Genomic DNA, 19,965 nt, shown 5'->3' with positions numbered 1-19,965 from the left:
TGGGGGCAAGTTATTCTCCTAACCAGGACATAGACTAATGGACCAGGAGATCAGCTCCTGGTTGTGCTGCAGATATGCTCTGTGATGTTGGCTAAGTTGCTCAATCTGTGCTTTAAATTTAAATGAGAACGATGTCTCTTTTTCACTCTTCTGTTTATATTTAGATGGCAAATGCTTCAAGACTAGGTTGCATAGAGCAGGAGGGTCTTTACAGCAGCTGACTTCATATATCTGAGCTGGGGGATAATATCCCCTTGCAATCAGAGGTGACAGAGAGAGAATCCACCCTCAGGTTGTTTAAATAGGCATCTGCTGTGAATCAGTCTCCAGAGAGGTCTCACCATTAACCCACTGTGTCTTAACACAACAAAACCAGTCTTGGCTGAGACTTCAGGGTATTACTGTTTAACGTGGGTATTTTCAGAACTGCACTGATGTTCATGAATAATAAGGTTAGTAGTAATAACGATTAGTAGTTTGAGGCACCTTTTAATGTGTATAATACCATTTGTCCCAGAGTACTTAGAGGAGAGTAGTCACTTGCTCTGGAGATGGCTGAAAGGCAGCCAACTCTGGGATGAAACAAAGCTCGTGTTTTAATACCATGGAATGAAGCTGCCTGACCTTTTAGGACAGAAAGTGAGTAAGCAGGTTGCCTTATCCCTCCAAGCTTGTGTACCGGCTTTTTATACAGGAGAAGGTGGTTATTAGAATAGCTGGTTGCACCAGGCAATCGCTATTCTGGCCTAGTCCAGGTGGATTTAATTTAAGAGAGAGCAAGACAAAGTGGGACAAAAAAACCCCCAAAAACCAAAAGACCAAGAAGGCACCTCATCCATTCATGCAGAGGTCTCAGTGTTCTCATATATTTCTTAATCCTACTCTTTCAGCTGCTTTAAATTATAGTTCAGCAAGGTATTAAACAGACATAACTTCAAACACAAGCATAAAAAAGGACACAAATGGGGCAATTCTAGGTACAATAAACCATGCCTGTCATTCAGAGACCTTGCTCATTCTTGGACTGAAATTGCAGTTAAAATGCAATTCATAAAACTGGCACTGTCTTATTCAGCAGATCTTTCCCCTTGGCTTTTTACTCCTGGTATAGCTTTACAGAACAAGTATGGTTAAAAGAGCATGTTATTAATTAAGGATTAGTCAATTCTAGCTGGGCAGGTCAACTGGAGTCTGGAGGTGTCTCTGATAGCCTGCTCTGCCTACCAGTGTTCGTATTACTGCTGATCAGATGTGAGACGGATCAAACAAACAAAAAGAAACTGCCAGTGGCTGTGCAGACACCAGGTGAGGCAAGCTGATGAAAAATGTAGGGAAACCCTCCTTTCTGTAAGAAAGCCAAAAGGTCAGACTTGGAGAGCTGAGGTTAGTATGAAGCCTTTGGAAGATCATTGTGCTATTCACATTAGTACTACATTCCTGCCTGGTTTAGGTCTCAGCCACCTGAGTGATCTCACTGCTAATGCTTTCTCCAGGTGCTACACAGCAGTCACTGAGAGGACAGAGCCTGGCTTTATTTAAATAGACACTTTTCCTGTCTGCATGTGTTTTGGCTGAGTGCAACGAAAATTGTGTCTTTTAGATACGTCTCTTCCATTAAAGATATTTTGGTTGAATTTGCTCTGCAGAGCTATCATGGAAAAAACCCTAATATTAAAATTTATTACTCAGTCAAACTGTCCAGCTTTTTACAAGACTAAAACAAGGAGCTGAAATCTGCATTATAAGGCTTCCAAAATCAATGCATTTAAATAGCATGCTTAACAACAGGATAGCAACTTCAAGTCCCTAGTTATGAGAATTTCTCCTTAGGGTGTTGTAAGATTGGAGGCCAGTGACATGCTTAACTTCTCCAGGAGAAGGCTTATTCCATGATATCTCATGTTCTGGAATTGCATTAGTATTTTGGTGAGAATAGCATGTGCTTTTCTAAGGGAGCCAAGTCAGATCAGTCACTGGATGACAATTTACCTCCATTTTGAAATTTTAGCTGTATGTAAGCTTTGTGCCTCTAGTCTGCTGCATGCACCCGCAGGACATGATATTTAAGTCTGTAGATGATACTAAAGAGTTAATAACAAATTGCTTGGGAAAGTATGCAGCCCTTTGAGACAGAATAGGGTTTCAGACTGTACAAAAGAACTGCTGGATCTCCAGTGATAGGAGTAGGAGAGAAGATGGAGATTTTGTGTGTGTGTGTACTTCCCTGCCTACTTACAGAAGGTATGATAATTACTGATATATTTTGTTCAGATAATGCTAATGGGTATCATTCTTCTCTAGGTAGCTGTTGTGGTTTAACCCCAGCTGGCAACTATGCCCCACACAGCCGCTCGCTCACTCCTCCGCGTGGGATGGGGGAGAGAATTGGAAGGGTAAAAGTGAGAAAACTCGTGGGTTGAGATAAAGACAGTTTAATAGGTAAAGCAAAAGCCGCGCACACAAGCAAAGCAAAACAAGGAATTCATTCACTACTTCCCATGGGCAGGCAGGTGGTCAGCCATCTCCAGGAAAGCAGGGCTCCATCACGCCTAACAGTTACTTGGGAAGACAAACGCCATCACTCCAAACGTCCTCCCCTTCCTTCTTCTTCCCCCAGCTTTATATGCTGAGCATGACGCCATACAGTATGGCATAGCCCTTTGGTCAGTTGGGGTCAGCTGTCCTAGCTGCGTCCCCTCCCAGCTTCTTGTGCACCCCCAGCCCCCTCGCTGGTGGGGTGGGGTGAGGAGCAGAAAAGGCCTTGTCTCTGTGTAAGCACTGCTCAGCAGTAACTAAAACATCCCTGCGTTATCGACACTGTTTCCAGCACAAATCCAAAACATAGCCCCATATTAGCTACTATGAAGAAAATGAACTCTATCCCAGCCAAAACCAGCACAGTAAGCAGTCCCAGTATAGAATAGGATGGTGTAAATCAGACCAAATCGGAGCTACATCAGCTGAAGATTTGGTACTAGGAGTTTGACTTCCCAAGTTCCCCATCATCCTTGTTCCCATTCTTCTTTATTGACAGTCAGCAGCAGTTGAGACCTTTTGATTTATTTATAGAACTGGGACAAAGTATACAGGCAACTCTATGATTCTGACTTAGGTGATATACAAGTGAGAGATAACAGAAGAAGGAAAATTGCTCAAGCCTTGTAGTGGTCAGTGTGACCCAATATGAATTTCTCGTATGTCGAAGTTTGAATAACTTTCTTGCTTGGGCAGAGTGTGCTGCTGACTACAGACCCTAAACAAGGCTCTTCAGAAGAGTCCTTAGGACCTGTTCATCGCTACAGGAGCTTTCCACTGGCTTCTCTGACTTTACTGACCTAACACTGGAACTTGCTTTTCTACTAGGTAGGGGAATGTCTGTATACTGGCACTTCTAGAGCGGATGAAGCTATATCATCAAAGCTGCACTTTCTACTATTTAAATAGAGCCACCTCCAAAAACAAAGTTCACCTGGTATAATATAATTGTGTCTTCTCTGGGAGATTGTGGTGACAGGGGTGTTGGAAAAGGGTCACAGCTCTTCAGACCCCCTGACAGATGGGATGCAAAAATATGAAGTTAGATGTGGCCAAAACCCTCAAGCATGCAATCAAGTCCGTATGGCTTAATATGTCAGCTGATTCCTGGTAACTGCATTGTCTTAGCAAGCAAAAATGTGAGATAAATCCTGTTAACGAAGCCTCACCCATAGAAGTTTATGCAAATGTGTGTTCCCTCCTATTTGTGATGGGATACGAACATGCAGAAGGAGGGCTGCAGGAGCTCAGCTTATGTGTGGTATCTCATGCTACAGTGAGACTTCTGTCAGGAATTCCCTCGCTTTGCCTGTGGAGATGCGATGACAGGAGGACTGGGAGTATCTGCAGTCACTGCCTTGATTTCCCTGCTGGTTTTCTGTGCAGAGAGATTCTGCTGAGAAGTATCTGTCCTCTTCTGCTTTTCCACAGTCCTGAATGGGAGTGCCGACGAGGACAGGCTTGGGGGGAGCATACTACAGGAGTCAGCTTTGCTCCAGCTGGCTTCTCTCCAACCCCAGTTTTCTCAGAATGCAGAGAAAAACATGAGCACAGCCCATACAGGACTTCAACCAAAGCCCTTTGAGGGTTTGGAAACAGTCCCTGTGTTGTTGGGATTTCATTGTGGTTCTTCATTGTAAGTTCTGGAATATTTTACTCCAGACCTGCTCAGAATTTTGTTACGAGGTTCACTAAGACACTGATGAACAAGGGGCATATAACTATTTTTGCATTCTGTGGAGAGGAGTCTAAGAAAAGCTTATTGTCTGTAGAAATGAATGACCAAAAACTATGACTTGCTTTTATAACTTTTCCCTTCCTTCTTTGGGTAGCCTAATGGTTTGTAATTTTTCTTCTTGTTTATGCAGGAACTACCTCTTCAGACTTAGTCTACACAACGTTTCTCTTATTCAGGTATGTTCACTTTTTACTCTCTTGTTTTATTTGACTTGCTAATGAATATTCTGTAATATTTGATGTATGTTTTCCAAAGGCTGTATAGTGTAAATTTGCCCAGAGTGATGGAGCAGGGAGAAGGCAAAGTCAGAACCAGGTGCTTATTCCCACTCCAAAGATAATGCTGGGGGAAGGGCTCTTGTAGACTTGCCCATTTGGACAGCTTGCTCTGCTCTTGATTCTTGAGTGTTTAGGTGGTAACGGGATCTGCCAAAAAATATGGCATCTTAAGGAACAAAGCATGTAGTGTGACTGATACAGGCTTAAACACAACAATCAATAGAAATGCTTGGCTTTCATTGGAGGATATGTCAGCAACATGTAGGAGAAGCTTTTACTCTTCTTGTCCATCCTTATTTTTAGCCATTGTTGGCCTTTGTGAGCATGGATTGTTGAGGAGCTGTGTCTTGCTGAATGCATTACTAACAAACACCAAGATTGGACTTGCAGACATTCAGGAGGCAAAATGAGTAGAAAACGTATGTTACCCATGGCAGGATGGAGGGAAAGCAGCTAAAGTTTGAAAGGGCTTACACATAGCCAGCAGCATTAGGACTTTCCTCCCACTGCACTGAATCTGGAATTGAGAGCTGCAGCAAAAATTGTTAGTGAAAACCCCAACTGCTTATCTTTAAATAAATAAATGTCTGTGCTCTGGGATATTTACCATCTTCTGCAGTTGCTAGAGCACCAAAGATTCATCATTTTTCAGACAGACTAAAGGGCCTTCCTCCTGTACTTGACCAGGCAAAGAAGCCATTAGACTAATATTGACAGCCATTCCCATGAGCACAAGCCTTTTGCTGCTAGTAGGAGTACAAGTATAGACAGAGAGAAGAAAAGATGTTTAATGGTTGTAAAATGTATTGAATCTTCCTTTAAATGGAAAATAAAGTCCAGAGTTACCAATGACAACAATAAAGAGTTAGAGAAGCCGATACTCTCATTTGGCAGGAGTTTCCCTTTGCAGAACCATATTAGCATGGCTGGAAGGTTTCCAGCGAGCACACAGGAGAGGGAAGTCTCTGTAGCTATGTGAGGTGTCATACCTTCTGCAATGCCTGTTATCACACTGCCTGACACAGCCTCTTGTGCTTGTCAGATGAGGGATCCCCTTCCACGAAACCCAATTGTGAATCTCCCTTATACACTTCTGAAGCCAGGCTTGGCTTGGGCCCTTTTCAGTGCAGCCAGTTTCCTTTCCTACACTGCAAAACATGGGAAGTCTCCTTCTATGGCACTGGAGGATGCTGTGGGATCTCCGGTTAACATAATGAGCTTAGTTTGCTCCTGCTTTCTGGGTGTATCCGGTCACTTTGCCAAGACGTTTTGCATGACAAAGAGAGCATGGAATTATGTTGACACACGTGTTGGGAATGATGGAAGCGATTGTTTCCCGACCTAATGGTTGCCTAAGTAGCTGCTTGGCTTATCTCCATAAAGCACATGATGCGGCTTAGAGGCACCCCCTCCCACCTTCTCTTTGCTGTGCATCATTTTAAAGATCAGATCAGAAAGCGAGATGAGAAATGCAAGGAATTTGCAGTTATTTCTATAGGGGGTGAGAGTGCAGTTTAAGAAGCAATCGCAATGCTAATTTGGGTTGTTTTGTATCTCCTCTTTGCTTGTAAGTAAAATACAGTGTCGATCTTGTCAGGCCTGATCTGGGGATACTTTTTCATCTTGAGATTGTGGTCTGATTTATTTCTGCTCATGGGACTTACTCTTCAAGTTGCCAGAGGTGCTAAATATGCTTCAAGGTGCAGGATTGTGTTGACAGATGTCTGCTCCCTTGCATTTGTACTTCCATGAGGTGAGGGCAAGAACGTGAGGGGCACAGCCTACAGAGACAGCAAGATATGCTGGTTGTGGGGCAAAGCCTGGTAGTGTGAGGAATATACCTCTCTACAGCAGGGCTGGGTGAAGTTTAAAGCTGTTTTTCACTGAGTGTTCTTGTGCAATCAGCTGTATCCCTAGGGTGCACTGTCCCTGTGGGGAAAAGGCAAGGGCACATTTCAGCCCCACAGCTGTCACGGAAAGGGTGTTCCTGTGAAGGAGATGACTCTTGTCTTTTCAGCAAAGGTGGCAACAGCATCTCACAGGAGCAATATCCCTGTGCCACCACTTGCTAGCACAGCAAATTCAGTACTTTAGTCTCTCTTTCTGTAATGGGTAGATTTACTAGCTCACTCTACCTAATGCATGTTTTCCTTGACGGTTATCTATTCTTTAACCAGAAATTGAATATTTCCTGCCATTGAGCAGGCCATAATCTTTCTCATCACAGCATTACTTTATCGATTGCTTTCCAATGTGAATAAATTCTTCTTTTTCTGGATTATAATCCCCTTTATGAATATTGCGTATCACAAACGCAGTGTTAACTATGTTGTTACTCTCTGATTTTAGAAAGGTTTTAAGCTCCCAGACTTTAAAAGACTGTTATTTCCTTCTACCTGTTGAATGACTGTGGATGCCTTTCATTTAAGCCCAATGTGAAATCAATTAAAATGAGCAAGAGTTCTCCATCAACTTCAAGGATCATTTTGTGAACCCGTCACTCCTGAAAATACATTTTACGAGTCTTTAGTTCCAGAAGCTAAAGTTATGATATTACTCCTGAATCTGTGTTGGACTGCCATTAGTATAAACTTAATTTTGTAGTCTCCAGAGCAAAGAACACTCTGGAGTGTCATGTAGCCACTCCGCGTAGCTGGGATAGGAAGTTAGTGTCTTGGAATTGCAGTAGACTAAAAGACAAAATTTAGCATTATGAGGGCAAGTTACTGGATAAGAGCTGTGTAAAAAGATAGCATTACCCTATTGAGCAGTTGAGATTTCAGGGGAGGGGAAGAAGAGATGTAGACTTGAGGATGTGTCAGCTGTTGGACCATATTATACTTTCATAAAGCAGTAATTTCTTTTCCTTTCTTAGCTCCTAGCTCTTTGTCTTGGATTGCTTCTCCAGCACTAGATGCTTTTGTCCCTGCTGCTCTACCATGTGCCAAAGTTTGCTCCTGACTTTGAATTTTCTGTTCTGCTGAACAGTTCTGCTGAGGTTGTTTCTCCAGGACTGTAGCACTGAGATTTTACATGAGAACTAGTGAGTGGAATGGAGCAGAAACTGAAGCAGAACAAGCTCGTTTCCTGCTTCGCGGAACAAAATGTCCCAACTTCTCTGAGATGTCTCCCCCCCCCCCCCATTTCTATAATGTGCTTCAGAAGTTCCATTTGGGACCTGAGAAACCTTTCACCAGAGTTTTAGTTGCATGAGAAACTCTGGTGGTGGTTAGATTTTTTTTTTTTTTTGGCAGAATGTCAATATCCAGAAGGAAATTGAGGCCAAGGCATTTTGGGGATCACTTGCAATTTTTTCTGCCTGCCTTTCTTGCCAAAATCAAGGCACATTGTTAAAGAATTTCTGAAAATCAGCATCTTGAGATGCCCCAGGTGGGGTATCCAAAAGCACCTGTTAATTTTGGAAACTTTAGCATGTAGCATTCGAAGTCTTGCAGCAGTCAAGAAATGTAATTTTAAAATGGTTACTGTTCTTAATCTTTTAGCATCTTTTTAAACAAAATCCCTGCAACATGTTTCATCTCCATCTATAAACGGTCCTCTTGTATGCATTGTAAGCTTTAAATATTAGACATTTTATAGAAAACATTTTTAAAATGATGTACACTTGGAACACATGCTGTTTAATTTACACATGGGCTTGAAACAAGGTTAGCTCCTAATCTGCAGCTTTCACAGTGAGGCCATAGAAAAGTCCGTTTTATACTGGAGGTTGTAATTAATAGGGTAGGTGGAAGGGTCATTTTAAAAACATAAGCCTTTGAGCAAATTTTAAAAAATGCACGATGCTGATTAGGACTTCTTAGCAAGGATTGCTATTCTCTGGTGTGCATTAAAAACAGGCTACTTGGCAGGCATTTCATAAATCCCGGTGCAGTGCCTACCCTCTGTTCACCCTGATTTTACCTGGAACTTAGAGTTCTCAATAAAACTGAGTGGGAAATGATTTTTCCAACCTTTCTGAGGTGCCAAGATATTTTGCAGTGAGATGAAAACAAGACTTTTTGACGTCTTTGTAAAATCTGAAAGAGAAGGAGATAGACACATGGTTACTTGGGATGCAAATATTCTGGATCAAGTTATTTTCTGAAGCACCAGGAGAGAGGATTTGAATGTGCTGTTCTCTCATCTCAAGCGATTGACCTCGTTTGTTTGGGGCATCTTTTTTCCTTTCCTTTCCTTTATGTTTGTGACCAAAAATTTCCTTCTGGACGCAAGGTTCCCTTCTGGACTCTTGTCTGATAAGTTTAATAGAAACTGTTAGGATTCTGTAAAATGTTTTTATTTCAATTTTTTTTTTAATGGAAGATCTTTTGTGGAAAAGGTTTCTAACCAGCCCTGTGAAGTTTGTATGCTGACCAGTTTTGTTATATGATCTTAATAGTATGTATGTATTCCCTTTCTTAAAAATAAACTGTATTTTAACAGAATAGGAAAGAATAAATAGGTGCACCTACTGCAAAACCATTTGGAAGACGTAAGTTATTTAATCCATTAATAAAGACACAAAATTTTGAGATTAAAGTATGCTTTAGTTAACAATCTAATATTTTTTTCCTGAGGACAAAAAAAATGAGTGAGGACTAAGTTCAGAGAAAGAGCGTGTTAGTTCCCCAATAGTCATAACCCTGAATTTGGTGGGATTGCCTGTGGAGTTACGCACTGTCCGGTACCACCTGAGCTGCCAGAATCTAGATCTCCAATTACAGATCTACAATTGCCCCACTGCAAAACATGAAAGTGCTACAAAACACATGACTTTATTTGCTTTTTAAATTTTGCTCCAAATTTATAAATCAAGAGCACGGACATTCACGTGGGCACTTCAGAGAGTGTTAGCCAGTCTCAAGGGCATAACTTGATGAACTTCTCAGTCCCACTGAAGGCATAAGACTTACTTAAACCCAAGCTTAAAGTTAGCAGTATGCTTAAGCAGCAGCAGCTCTTAAGGCTTGATATGAAGCTTACTGAAATAATTTTTTTTCTGTTGCTATCGGGGGGCTTTGGGATGGATATTTTTTCTAAACCAAAAAAGGGACAAAACATTTCTGTATAGTCCTGTAGCAGATGAACTGCAGCTACATATCCAGTGCATTTCTGGTAAGGACAGTGTTACTCCAATTTTTCTTCCCTTAATCTAAGAAACAGAAACATCCCTGCTACAGAGATGAGGTTCTTAAACTGCACAGCTGCTCCTGAAGACGCACTTCCCTCCCTGCTAGCCCCTGGAGGGATCTTTAACTCTGTGGCATAATCACTGGTAAATCAACAGTACCTGTATAGTTAATAATAATAAAAATTGCCTATCAGTCCTTGATATGTCACATAGCAACAAATGGAACAGGTTTCATATTTTGCACTTTGAATCAAACCGAGCATTAAATGCATTATTTTCTACTTACTTAAGGCTCAGTAGTGCCACATTGATGTGTGCTGATGAGAAACATGCTCTGCAAGTGTATAAAAGTGAGAGGAGAGGTGGCAGAGTTTAACTTGGTTTTTCTCTGTATAGCTGAATAAAATATGATAAACAAAACCAACGGGGAGCAGTGAGTAATATAGTTTACAGCACAAATTGTCACTCAAGTAATCTTTCCTGGTGAAAATACTTCACTGGGCAATTTTAAGGATTCAGAATATGTTCACAAAACCCTGGCGCTCATCAGAAAACTTACAAATAATAGATAAATCTTACATCCCCAAGAGATGCTGGGTAGGCACCAGACAGGGCTTGGAGGGCCCAAATTTGTACTGCTGGTTCTGCCCGCGGTTGCCTGAGGGAAAGTTAATCTGCCCAGTTTATCTGCCTGGAGTTTGTTCGCATGCGAAATTGGGATATAGCACTCCTTTATAAAGTGCTGTGTGTTTTTGTCAATAAAAAGTGGTAAAAATATTGTATTTCAGATTTACTTGCAGAAACATCCTTGAGCCAGAGCCATTGCCATTTTTCAAAATATCCTTGCAAAAAATCATGAGGAAACCAGGCATTGATATGACAGCGCAAACCCATGGGTGCTCAGAAGCTGGCCCAGCTTTGCTGAAGATATTTATTTATTCAATCTATTTGGAGTGTCAAGATTATCATCCAATTTAAAATCCAGTTTAGGAAGTAATTTTGGGAAAGAGTGAGAATACTTTGCGTATCTTTATGTACCACTGAGAGGCTGGACAGGAACTCCATTTTGAAATGTTAGCGAATAAGCTTCACTTTCGAGAAGTCATTTTCTTAAAAGCAGTTTATTATTTGTTTCTTGCAGATTCCCAGATACGTCTTTGAATTATATGGCACATATTTCTAGATAAAACATTTATTTCTTTATTTTCAGGCCAATGCAGTTCCCTCATTTAAAAACATAATCAAAACCTCTACTAGAGCAGATGCAGTCTTTAATATGTAGCTCATAGCTGAGTTATGATTGTCACATATTTTATCAGTACGCTACCTTTTTTATTAGCAGATTAACATATAAATCTATTCATAAATCACCTTCCAAAGCTGCACCTAAAACCTCTTGCTCTCAGCCTAGAGGTTTAAAGCTATTCCATAATAAAGCTTATATTGGCTAAACAAACTTTCTGGCAAATTCAGCTTTTTATTCTTACGGTTTCAGGTTCCCAAATCAAATCTACTCACTGAATACACCCTTCCTCAAAATGACTGATCACGAACTAGATTGCAGCTTTCAGGTGCAGGTCTGCCTTCCCAGGATTTATCTAAGAGAGAAATTTCTACCTGGAGTGGGAGATGGGGGAAGAAAACAAGGCCTGTCAGACTGGAGGTGACCATGTCTGAAGGCCACACTTCATCCTCCAAGGATGCACTTCCCCAGCTCCTCGCTGCAGGGAACTGTACTCTTTAAGAGGCTCCAGCATATGCTGTTGGGAACCAACCTTGTGCTGGTGTTACTCATCAGCTGAAATTCAGAGAGCAGAGAAAGCAAATCCCTTCTCACACTCCGTAGCGTTGAGTAATTTCTGAACACAACATCCCCCCTGTCTGAGAGAACCCAACTCAGGAGTCCATTTATAGCCAGCTAAGCTTTTAAGCCCAGGTTTAGCTTTAAATAAATGCCTGTTTTCCTTTGAGAATTGTCCGAGTTAAGAACATGCTGCATGCTCTACCAAGTGAGAATACATTTCAATATGTGCGTTCACAGATTTGCTAAACTGGCTCAGAGTGCACTGCCTAGTTGTCATCAATGTAATTGCCCTCTAAAGTGAGTATTTAGGCATGGTATAGGAAGTCCTCATATATATATTTATGTATATATTTTTATATATACACATATGTATGTACACATACACAGGAGGATCATATACATAGGGTTGTATAGCATGTATAGGAGGTTCATGTGCTATACCTGTTTGGACCATACTTGGCATTAAGCAGGGCAGCCTTCTTGGAGTCGGTGAAGGCCACGGAGCTGACTTACATCTGGAGGGGAACCCCCCTGTTACGCTCACACGGCGAAACGAGGTTTGTGTGATGACTGTCAGCCATGGATTGCCAGCCCGCTTTCCTGGGTAATTTGTTAGTCGTCATTCCCTCCTTCCCTGCCTCGCCTCACCTAAAAGCCAAAATTACTACAGGGCTTTTGGTCTTTGTCAGCAAACATTATGAGAAGGATTCAGAAACTGAGAATTTAATTAGCTGCTGGAGTCACTTACTGATAACTAGCATATTGGGCTCTTTATTTGATAAAACCCTGTCAGGCATTTTATGTGTAGGGAATGAAGACTAATGTTCTTATTCCTTGCAACTTACAGTCAGGACCATTAAACATCCTTTAGAAAGGGGAGGGAAAAAAATGAAAATGAAAAAAAAAAAAATCCCCTGGACTTCTCCTTTCTTGTCACCAATGTTGCTTCTGTATCTTTGCAAAACGTATTTTGGTTTGCCTATTTACCCCTTTTTCTCTGTGGGCTGCTCCCCACTCCACCAGCTCCAGGAGGCTCTCGGGGATCTGTGTGTACTGACGCCCCAGCTGTCCCCTGCCCTGACACACGCGTTCATCTGCGGCTGCTGCCAACAAACCCAGCTCTGCAGGTGTTCCCGAGAGGCACATCAGCCTCCTGTTTTAGGCTACACCTTAGCTAAACTGACATTTATATAAAAATATGCTGCTTTTTTATTATTATTACTTTAGGGATGTGGGATATGTTTAGACATGGGAGAGGTTTATTCTCTACCTGCGAATGCTGGCTTACCACAAGGCACAGAAAGCGTTTCCTAGTTGCTCCTGTCCCAATTAGGGTGCTCTGATGCGATCGTTAGCGAAGGCTCTAACGCAGGACGGGTTTAATGCAGTACCTTCGCTAAGAGCAGTCGATGTGGCAACAGCGACCTATTGAGTTTCAGAGGCCGAGCGCAGGGTTCATGCAGTCAGCTCCCGCTTCAAGCTCTCTTGGAGATGAGGTGATACCTCCTGTTCAGCAAGCCCGGGTTTGTGGAGGTGGCGCGGGGCCGATCGGTGGAGCCTGGGGAGAGGTCCTGGCACCCTGCTGCAGCCGGCGCTGCGCTTTGCCGCTTCTCAGGGATGTGGGCTCAGCGAAGTGCTCTTCCTACCTGGGACCCGGCGCCCTGACCCGTCCCTGGCGTGGGAGCTGAGCTGCACGTGCCGGGAAGTCAGAAGTAAGAGAAGTCCTTGACAGCGCAAAGGACTGCATCTTACAAGACAAACAATGGAGTGTCTGGACCAATTACTGCAAAAAAGCAGCAGTTTCTTCTTTTAAGACTGAAAATACAGAGAAATAGCTACTTTTTTTCCTCAAAGCAGAGCTTAAGAGAGATTTAAATGATTCAGGTCCCTTACACTGGCTCTCTGCACAGGATTAAGTTTGACCCTAATAGCATCCAGTCATTTATAATGAGAGCATTAAAAAATCACCATTTATTGATTTGCACCTCTCTAAAAGGGCCCATGAATGACCTCATATGTTTTCTTTAAAACCAACTATTGAGCTCTTAGAAAAAAAGAATTGTTTTATAGTAAATACATTTCCTGTCAGTGTGTGCATTTTTCCCTAGATAAATAATCCTGCTTTTCTCTGTTAGTAACAGTTTAGCTAATGTGTGTTTTACAGCTTCTTTTAAACGCAACAGTTCTGAATGACTAATACAAGGGGATTATTGGAGCCTGGAGCTGCACAGCAGTCACTAACGTGGCCTGCACAGCTGTTACCAGAGACCTGGAGCTGGGGAGCAGAGACGGGAGCAGTTTGCTCATCGCTCCCACAGGACATCGATCCTGTCTCAGCATGGCAGGCGCAGCTTCCCTGAATCCTTTGAGAGCCTCAAAGAGCTTTGGCCGAGGTTCCCCAGGCTGAGCTCAAGGAAAGGACAGGCGAGTAAACAGGCATAAACTTGACTATACCTACGGCATCTCCAGCCACCTTGACTGGAGGAAGATGGCAAGTTTTCAGGCTCAGAAGCCTTTCTTCAAGGCTGCAGGAGGAGTAGCAAACCCCTGGCTAAACAACAGCAGGCAACAGCTGCTGTGAGTTACCTGCTAATGGGTGGGCGATGGGAGAGGAAGGTTGGGTTGCACCACTGGAGGAGGGTGAGGGATGTGGGGTATAAATGAGCTGCTGGATGCCACCACAGCTTGGACAGTCAATGGGAACAATGATCTTACAGGTATTCTACTGTCACTGAAATGCATCTTTCATCTAAAAGTTACCACACCATGGTTATAGCTATCTGATGCATTTTTATTGGTAACGTGACTGAGTAGAGACTAAGCTATTCTGAGACTGGGGAGACCAAGCGTGGGGAGTCAGTAGAAGGAGATATGCAGAAAAATCACATATTCCTCTCCATTCCCTATAAGGAGGGTTTGGATAGCATGGACTAGCTGCCTCACTTGTAGACAGCTGTGGGGAGGTGAGGTGGTTTCCATCCATCTCCAGTCTGTGCTTTGCTTCCTCCACACATGAAGCTGAGATAATGATACTTGTCCTCTTGAAGTGCTTTGAAATAGTGGCTTTCTGTTTAAGATCTAAGCATTATACATGATGATGTGTACTTGTAAATATAGGGCAGTTGCCTTAATCTTGAGTCTGCAAAGTTGTTATATTCGGATTCATAGTACATGTGATATTAAGCAGTTGTTCTCTTCACCCCTGCTTTCTAGGTAAGCAATTACGCAACTTCAGCACGTCTGCATGTTTAAAATGGATCCATTTTTCACTACTTTTTTCTAAACTTCTTAAATGAAAACTGTTTAATGTAAAAATAGAGTAGTTGGGGTCTGGCAGGGGAAAAATGCAATAAAAATGCATCCCTTCAGATAAAAATACTTAAAATATAAATAATTCTGTAAATTTGTTTAAAAAAGAACAGCTTTGGGGGGCGGGTTAATAAAAACATGTTTTCATCACAAACACTTGTGTCAAGAATGTGGATCAAATTCCATACATTATTTTAATTATTAATTAATCACTTCAGACAGGAGACAACACACGGTTTTGAGGTTTTTGAAATAGAGTGTTTTAATACCTTAGAAGTAAAGAAAAAGGAATAACAGGGCTGCAGCCATTTGAATAGACTGCAAGGTTGTTCAAAGAGAAGTGATTTAAGCTTTATTAAGAATGACAAAAAAGTTCTTAAGTTATCCTGGGAGTATTAAGACACAAACTGCAGTTGCCTAAGAGGAGAGGGTTTTGATGCATGGGGCAGAAAGGAATGATCAATAGTTCATAAATATAATAGTGGTAAACACAGTGACAGGAGAAAAAAATGTATGTGGCTACTATAATTGTTACAAATTTAGTAGCTTTTGCTGTGAGATCAGTTACTGAGGATTTAAGAACAAGGCAGAAAAAAGAAAAATATTTTTTTTTCAGTACGAGATAAATGTGAAAACCACCAAAAAGGACTTAGACAGAAGAAGCATGAAGTAGTATGCTGCATTAATTCTGTTGGAGAATCATTTTGTATTCCCTCGTCTTAATTATAAGGCATATTCTCAAACCCCATTTGTGGAATCTTTGACCTTGGTAGAGGTCAAATGCAAACGGAGGGGAGGAAAGAGACAGGTGGCAGGGGGAACGTAAGGGCAGGACTCAAACTGAAGGAAATTGGAAAATAAATCCTGGGTTGGCAGGAGAGCGCAGACTGGAGAACAGAACAGAGGAGCTGGGAGGAAGGAATAAAAGACACTGCATCAGAGTCTTCTTTGCAGGGGAAGGAGCAAATAAATTCCTTGTAGAGATGAAGCTTGGCAGAGCTCACTGCGGCATCAGGTGCTGACGTCTGGTGTTGGAAAAAAGGAGGCAGAAGCAAGGCAAACTGTGACAGACCAAGCAGGGAGTCTGAAGGCATCTGTTTCCCAGCCTTCGGAGGAAGCCAGGTGGATTGATGCTACGTGCAGCGGTGGGGTCTGGCCGCTTACAGCGGCAGCAGGCAGCGGCTGCGTCCAGCCGGGCTGGGCGGTGAGGGGACAGTAGGGGTTAGAAACACTTGAACTTTTCGTGGTGGGACAGGAGAGGGCGGAGACCCACCTTCCCTAACATTGCAGTCCAGTTTTGATTTAAACTGTTGGGCACTTCCATTTTGCAGCAATAAACATAAGACTTGAGAAATATCTTTTGGATTCTTGATAAATCAACAGCATCACTTTTTTTCCCAAACTGACTCCTTCTGCTCCTCTAAGACAAGTATTTGATTTTATGTTGATCAAGTGCTGAACTCAGCCACTGCATGTATTGCTGGTAATGTGATGGTATTTGAAATGTGAAGCTTTTGATGTAAAGAATGAAGAGATTCAGGTCCTCTCTGGCTTGTCATTTCCCCAGTGACCACTGAAAGTGTTGCTGCATCTGTAGATAACTGTAGCCTGCTCAAAGCCTTCCAGGGTATTTAGGACTGGATGGATGTTGGCTTCACACTTAATTGGAAATGCTGGGGAGAGGAGTTGGGGGCAGCGTACAGGGAATTCAACCCTGTTGGTTCTTCACTTTCTCTGTATTTAAGTGTTCCTTGCTGATGGAGCACAGATGGTCTTAGATTAAGGAAAAAACATGCCAGAACTGCAGGCTAGGCTCAGACTGGGGAGTTAAGCTTGACATGAAATAAGCAGAAGGCTGTAATTAGCTTATCAGGAGCACCTGGCAGAGGAAAGCAGATATAATGCACAATGTAGCTATAGAACAATTAAAAAAATACTGAAATCTGGTTTATGAAACATGGGGGACTTTTCATCGCTGAATTCCTCTTCTAGCCCAGCCTGGTAACATCTGAAAGGTCCTACTTATTCTTGGTTATTAGTGATTTATCAGAAGCGACATTTCCTGGCAGTTTGTGATGCTGAGCACCAAACCCCGTAGAAGCCAGGGAGTCTAAAGGTCAAAATCTAGGTGTGTTGCCAAAACCTTTCCTGGGAAGCTTGCACCACACTTGCCTGCGCGCCATGTGTACTCCCTGATTGCAAATATCAGTCATCTCGCTGCTCGCTCTTGTTCTCTCTGCCTGTTTTTTGCAGCCACGCATTGTCTTTCACCTTAACCCTAGGATTCCGGCTCACTGGGGCAAGGATTGCCGTTTAATTTTAAGCAGAAATGCCTAACAGAGTGCAGCTGAGTATTTCATGTGCTTCCACAGTCCATGTCAAAATCCTGGTGTCTAGGAACAGGAGTCTGGATCCTTTCTCTAGGTGTGTGAAACAAATGGAAGTTCAGATGTACATCTGCTGTATTGAACAGGGAAAATATAAAGACTTCTTTTTAGCTGAGGATTTAGAATTTTTTGCCCATATTCTTCAAGCTCAAAAACTATTACTTTAAAATGGGGAAGAGCAGGAGAGAGAGTCTGGTTTCACTTAAGTTCCCGTGGTACAGGGAGGCTCAGGCGGGATCTCTGTTTTCAGCCTGCCTTGCAAAACTTTCCCAGTCTCTCTGGCTTGCATGAAACTGGCCTTGGCTAATTAAAGTAATCTCAAAGCTTTCATTTGGTCTCAGTAATGAATCTTTCACTTAATTAAAGATTTCAAGTGCCTTTTTTCCCTTTGGGTTGTACTACACCAAGCTTAAGTGCACAACCAGGAATCGCATGCACGTTTATTTGTTTAATTGTGTGCTGCCCCCTTTTTTCAAGCCAAGCCAGGACTCAAACCATGTTCAACCTCTTATATGATTTTAATGAGAATATATTGCAGTGTTTGTCATCTGAAAGAGTATTAGCCGCCCCCCCCCCCCCCCCGATGCAATGGATGTGATTTCCCTAAAGAAAAACAGGAGGCACAGAACAGTGAAAATGTCATCTTGAGTTCTTCATTAGTCTCTAATACTTCAGGATGTGCTGATTTTGATTGCTGAATCTCAGCCTAATTGTTGGGAGAATCAGATCCAAATTGGGTATTTCCTCAAACTTATGTTAGCTCCTTCTCAAAGCAAACAAATAAATGCTGAACAAGTATATTCAATGATATAACCTGGAGAGGAATAAAGAATGCAGGACTGCCCCACTTTAGAAAGCTGATAATACACAGAGGTTTCACATGTGCTTCAGTGATTACATTTTCGGTTTGAAGCATATATGGGAAGATTGCTTTTCATAATGTGGGTGCACAAAAATGCACTCCGTTGACTGTGCAGGATTTGTACAGTCTGTCTCAGAAGCCGGGGGGGAGGGAACACAAAAAAATGTATAGTGGAGAACCCTTAACATCTCTACATAGTAGTGAGCTTCAAAGAGGCACAATGGCAAGGAAACCCAGGGCAGAAAAATGAAGGAGAATAAAATCGCCTTGCTTGATGCAGAAATACAAAGGAGACTATAGCCATGGTAAATTGATTTTGTGCTGAATATGGGCTGGTCCATTGGAAGGGTTTTTGAACCTCCTACTCCAGAAATCATTGTGCAAAACAGTAAGAGGAGACTGCTTAGAAGTCTTGTCACATCCATCGGTGGAGCCCACAAAGAGGAAGGAGGGATTTTGTTCTGAATGGCGACTCTGCCAAAGAACATAAAGGGGTGGAGATGGACATCTTTTGGTGGCAGAGGGGCCTCGAAGGAAGAATTGCCTCCACTTTATCAAGGGTGACCATTGCTGTGACTCCGTTCATCAGCTTGCTTCTTAGAAATAGCTTGTTGTACCTTGTTTGTAGCAACTGAAGGAAAAAACAAAAACACAAAAAGCCCTGTTCTTTACAGAATAAACAATGCTGGTGGTGTGAGAAAGTGTTGTGTGGTACCCACCTGGCCAGCGTCAACTGCATCTGCATGTGCATCGGCTGTACTTGTATTCCCGACCAGTGCTTGCCTGCAGTGGAATTTTTCTTTAATCATTTTTGACTGAGTGTATTTTAACCTCTTTATTTAGTTATTTTATTGATTTATCATATAATCTTATGTGTCTGTAATCTCCAGTACATTTAGTAAATGTTTGTTGTCATAAGCTATAAACTGAATGTGACATGGCAAGAAACCAAATTCCACTGTGGCTCTTAATTACCCAGTATGCTAGAAGTCTTGTCTCAGTTTCTGTATGCTTTTGATCTTCAGTAATAGGAAGCACTGTAAGTCATCCTTCCTTAACATCTTCTGTGCTGTTCTCCAGTTCTCGATGTTGTCATTCATTCTAAACTGGCTACAGGTGAGAGCTTTAAGGTCTTTTTTTACTAGCACACCAAATGTCCCAGTTAACTAAGACTATCAATTTGCATTTGGCCCTGTCCATGCTTTTGCACGCTTAAAAGCAACAGAAATATCCAATGGATTAAGTTGCTTTCAGAAAAAGATAAGCATTCCCATATAGTACTTGCACCTAAATCATTCTGGTGTTAAGCACTTTCAAGCAAAATGAAGTAGATCATGAGCAAAATGAAATCATTGTCACAGACTGACATTTTTCTTTACATAGAATGATAAAAATACAAACACTAGATAGTGGAAACAGAAATCCAGTGCCATCTTTATCTCTCTTCTTCAGAGCTGTATCTTTCTTCCAAAGTAACATGTTGGCATGTTCATCTAACATTGCTGCATAAATATGTAGCTGTCAGTCTAAGCTCGGCATATAGCCACAGCAGAGCGCGCATTCCTTCTTTCTTTACCCTTGTGGACAGCAGTGCAATCCGACCTATTGCTAAAAGCTGTAATCAGGGCATCATTCCTGGCTTCCACAAGCCTTCTGTTCAGGTGTAGCATCCCATCCATAGCTCCTCATGTTGCTGGATCACCGGTGTCTTTGCACCCTTCCACTGATTCTTCTGTCTTTGGGGCTTATCCTTGTTACATTGCATTAGTGCTTGTATTAATTTTATGGGTCTGTCACAGACCTGTTTATCACTTCCCACCCCACTTTGAATCAGCCCATGAAGCCAGCATCTCCGTGGTTAATGTGCCTTCTGCTCTCGTGTCCTCTTTGTGCCTCGGAAGAATCCCATCCTTGGTAT

At 42.1% G+C, this 19,965-nt stretch overlaps 1 protein-coding gene across 3 annotated transcripts in view; it reads left to right on the top strand.

Moving 5' to 3' along the window:
* Window positions 1-19,965, top strand: part of SEMA5B (semaphorin 5B) — a 278,168-nt gene that overhangs the window by 167,097 nt on the left and 91,106 nt on the right. For all 3 annotated transcript variants that reach the window (XM_087732767.1, XM_087732768.1, XM_087732769.1), the window contains one exon: window positions 4,404-4,449. In XM_087732767.1, coding sequence (XP_087588893.1) covers window positions 4,404-4,449 — 46 coding nt within the window. The remainder of the gene's footprint in view (window positions 1-4,403; window positions 4,450-19,965) is intronic.

The sequence above is a fragment of the Nipponia nippon genome, unplaced genomic scaffold (genome assembly GCF_047370975.1).
Source record: "Nipponia nippon isolate SJK-2023a ecotype South Korea unplaced genomic scaffold, ASM4737097v1 scaffold_5, whole genome shotgun sequence".
NCBI lineage: Eukaryota > Metazoa > Chordata > Aves > Pelecaniformes > Threskiornithidae > Nipponia > Nipponia nippon.
Note: the sequence above shows the minus strand (reverse complement) of the source record. Positions and strands in the feature narration are given on the sequence as shown.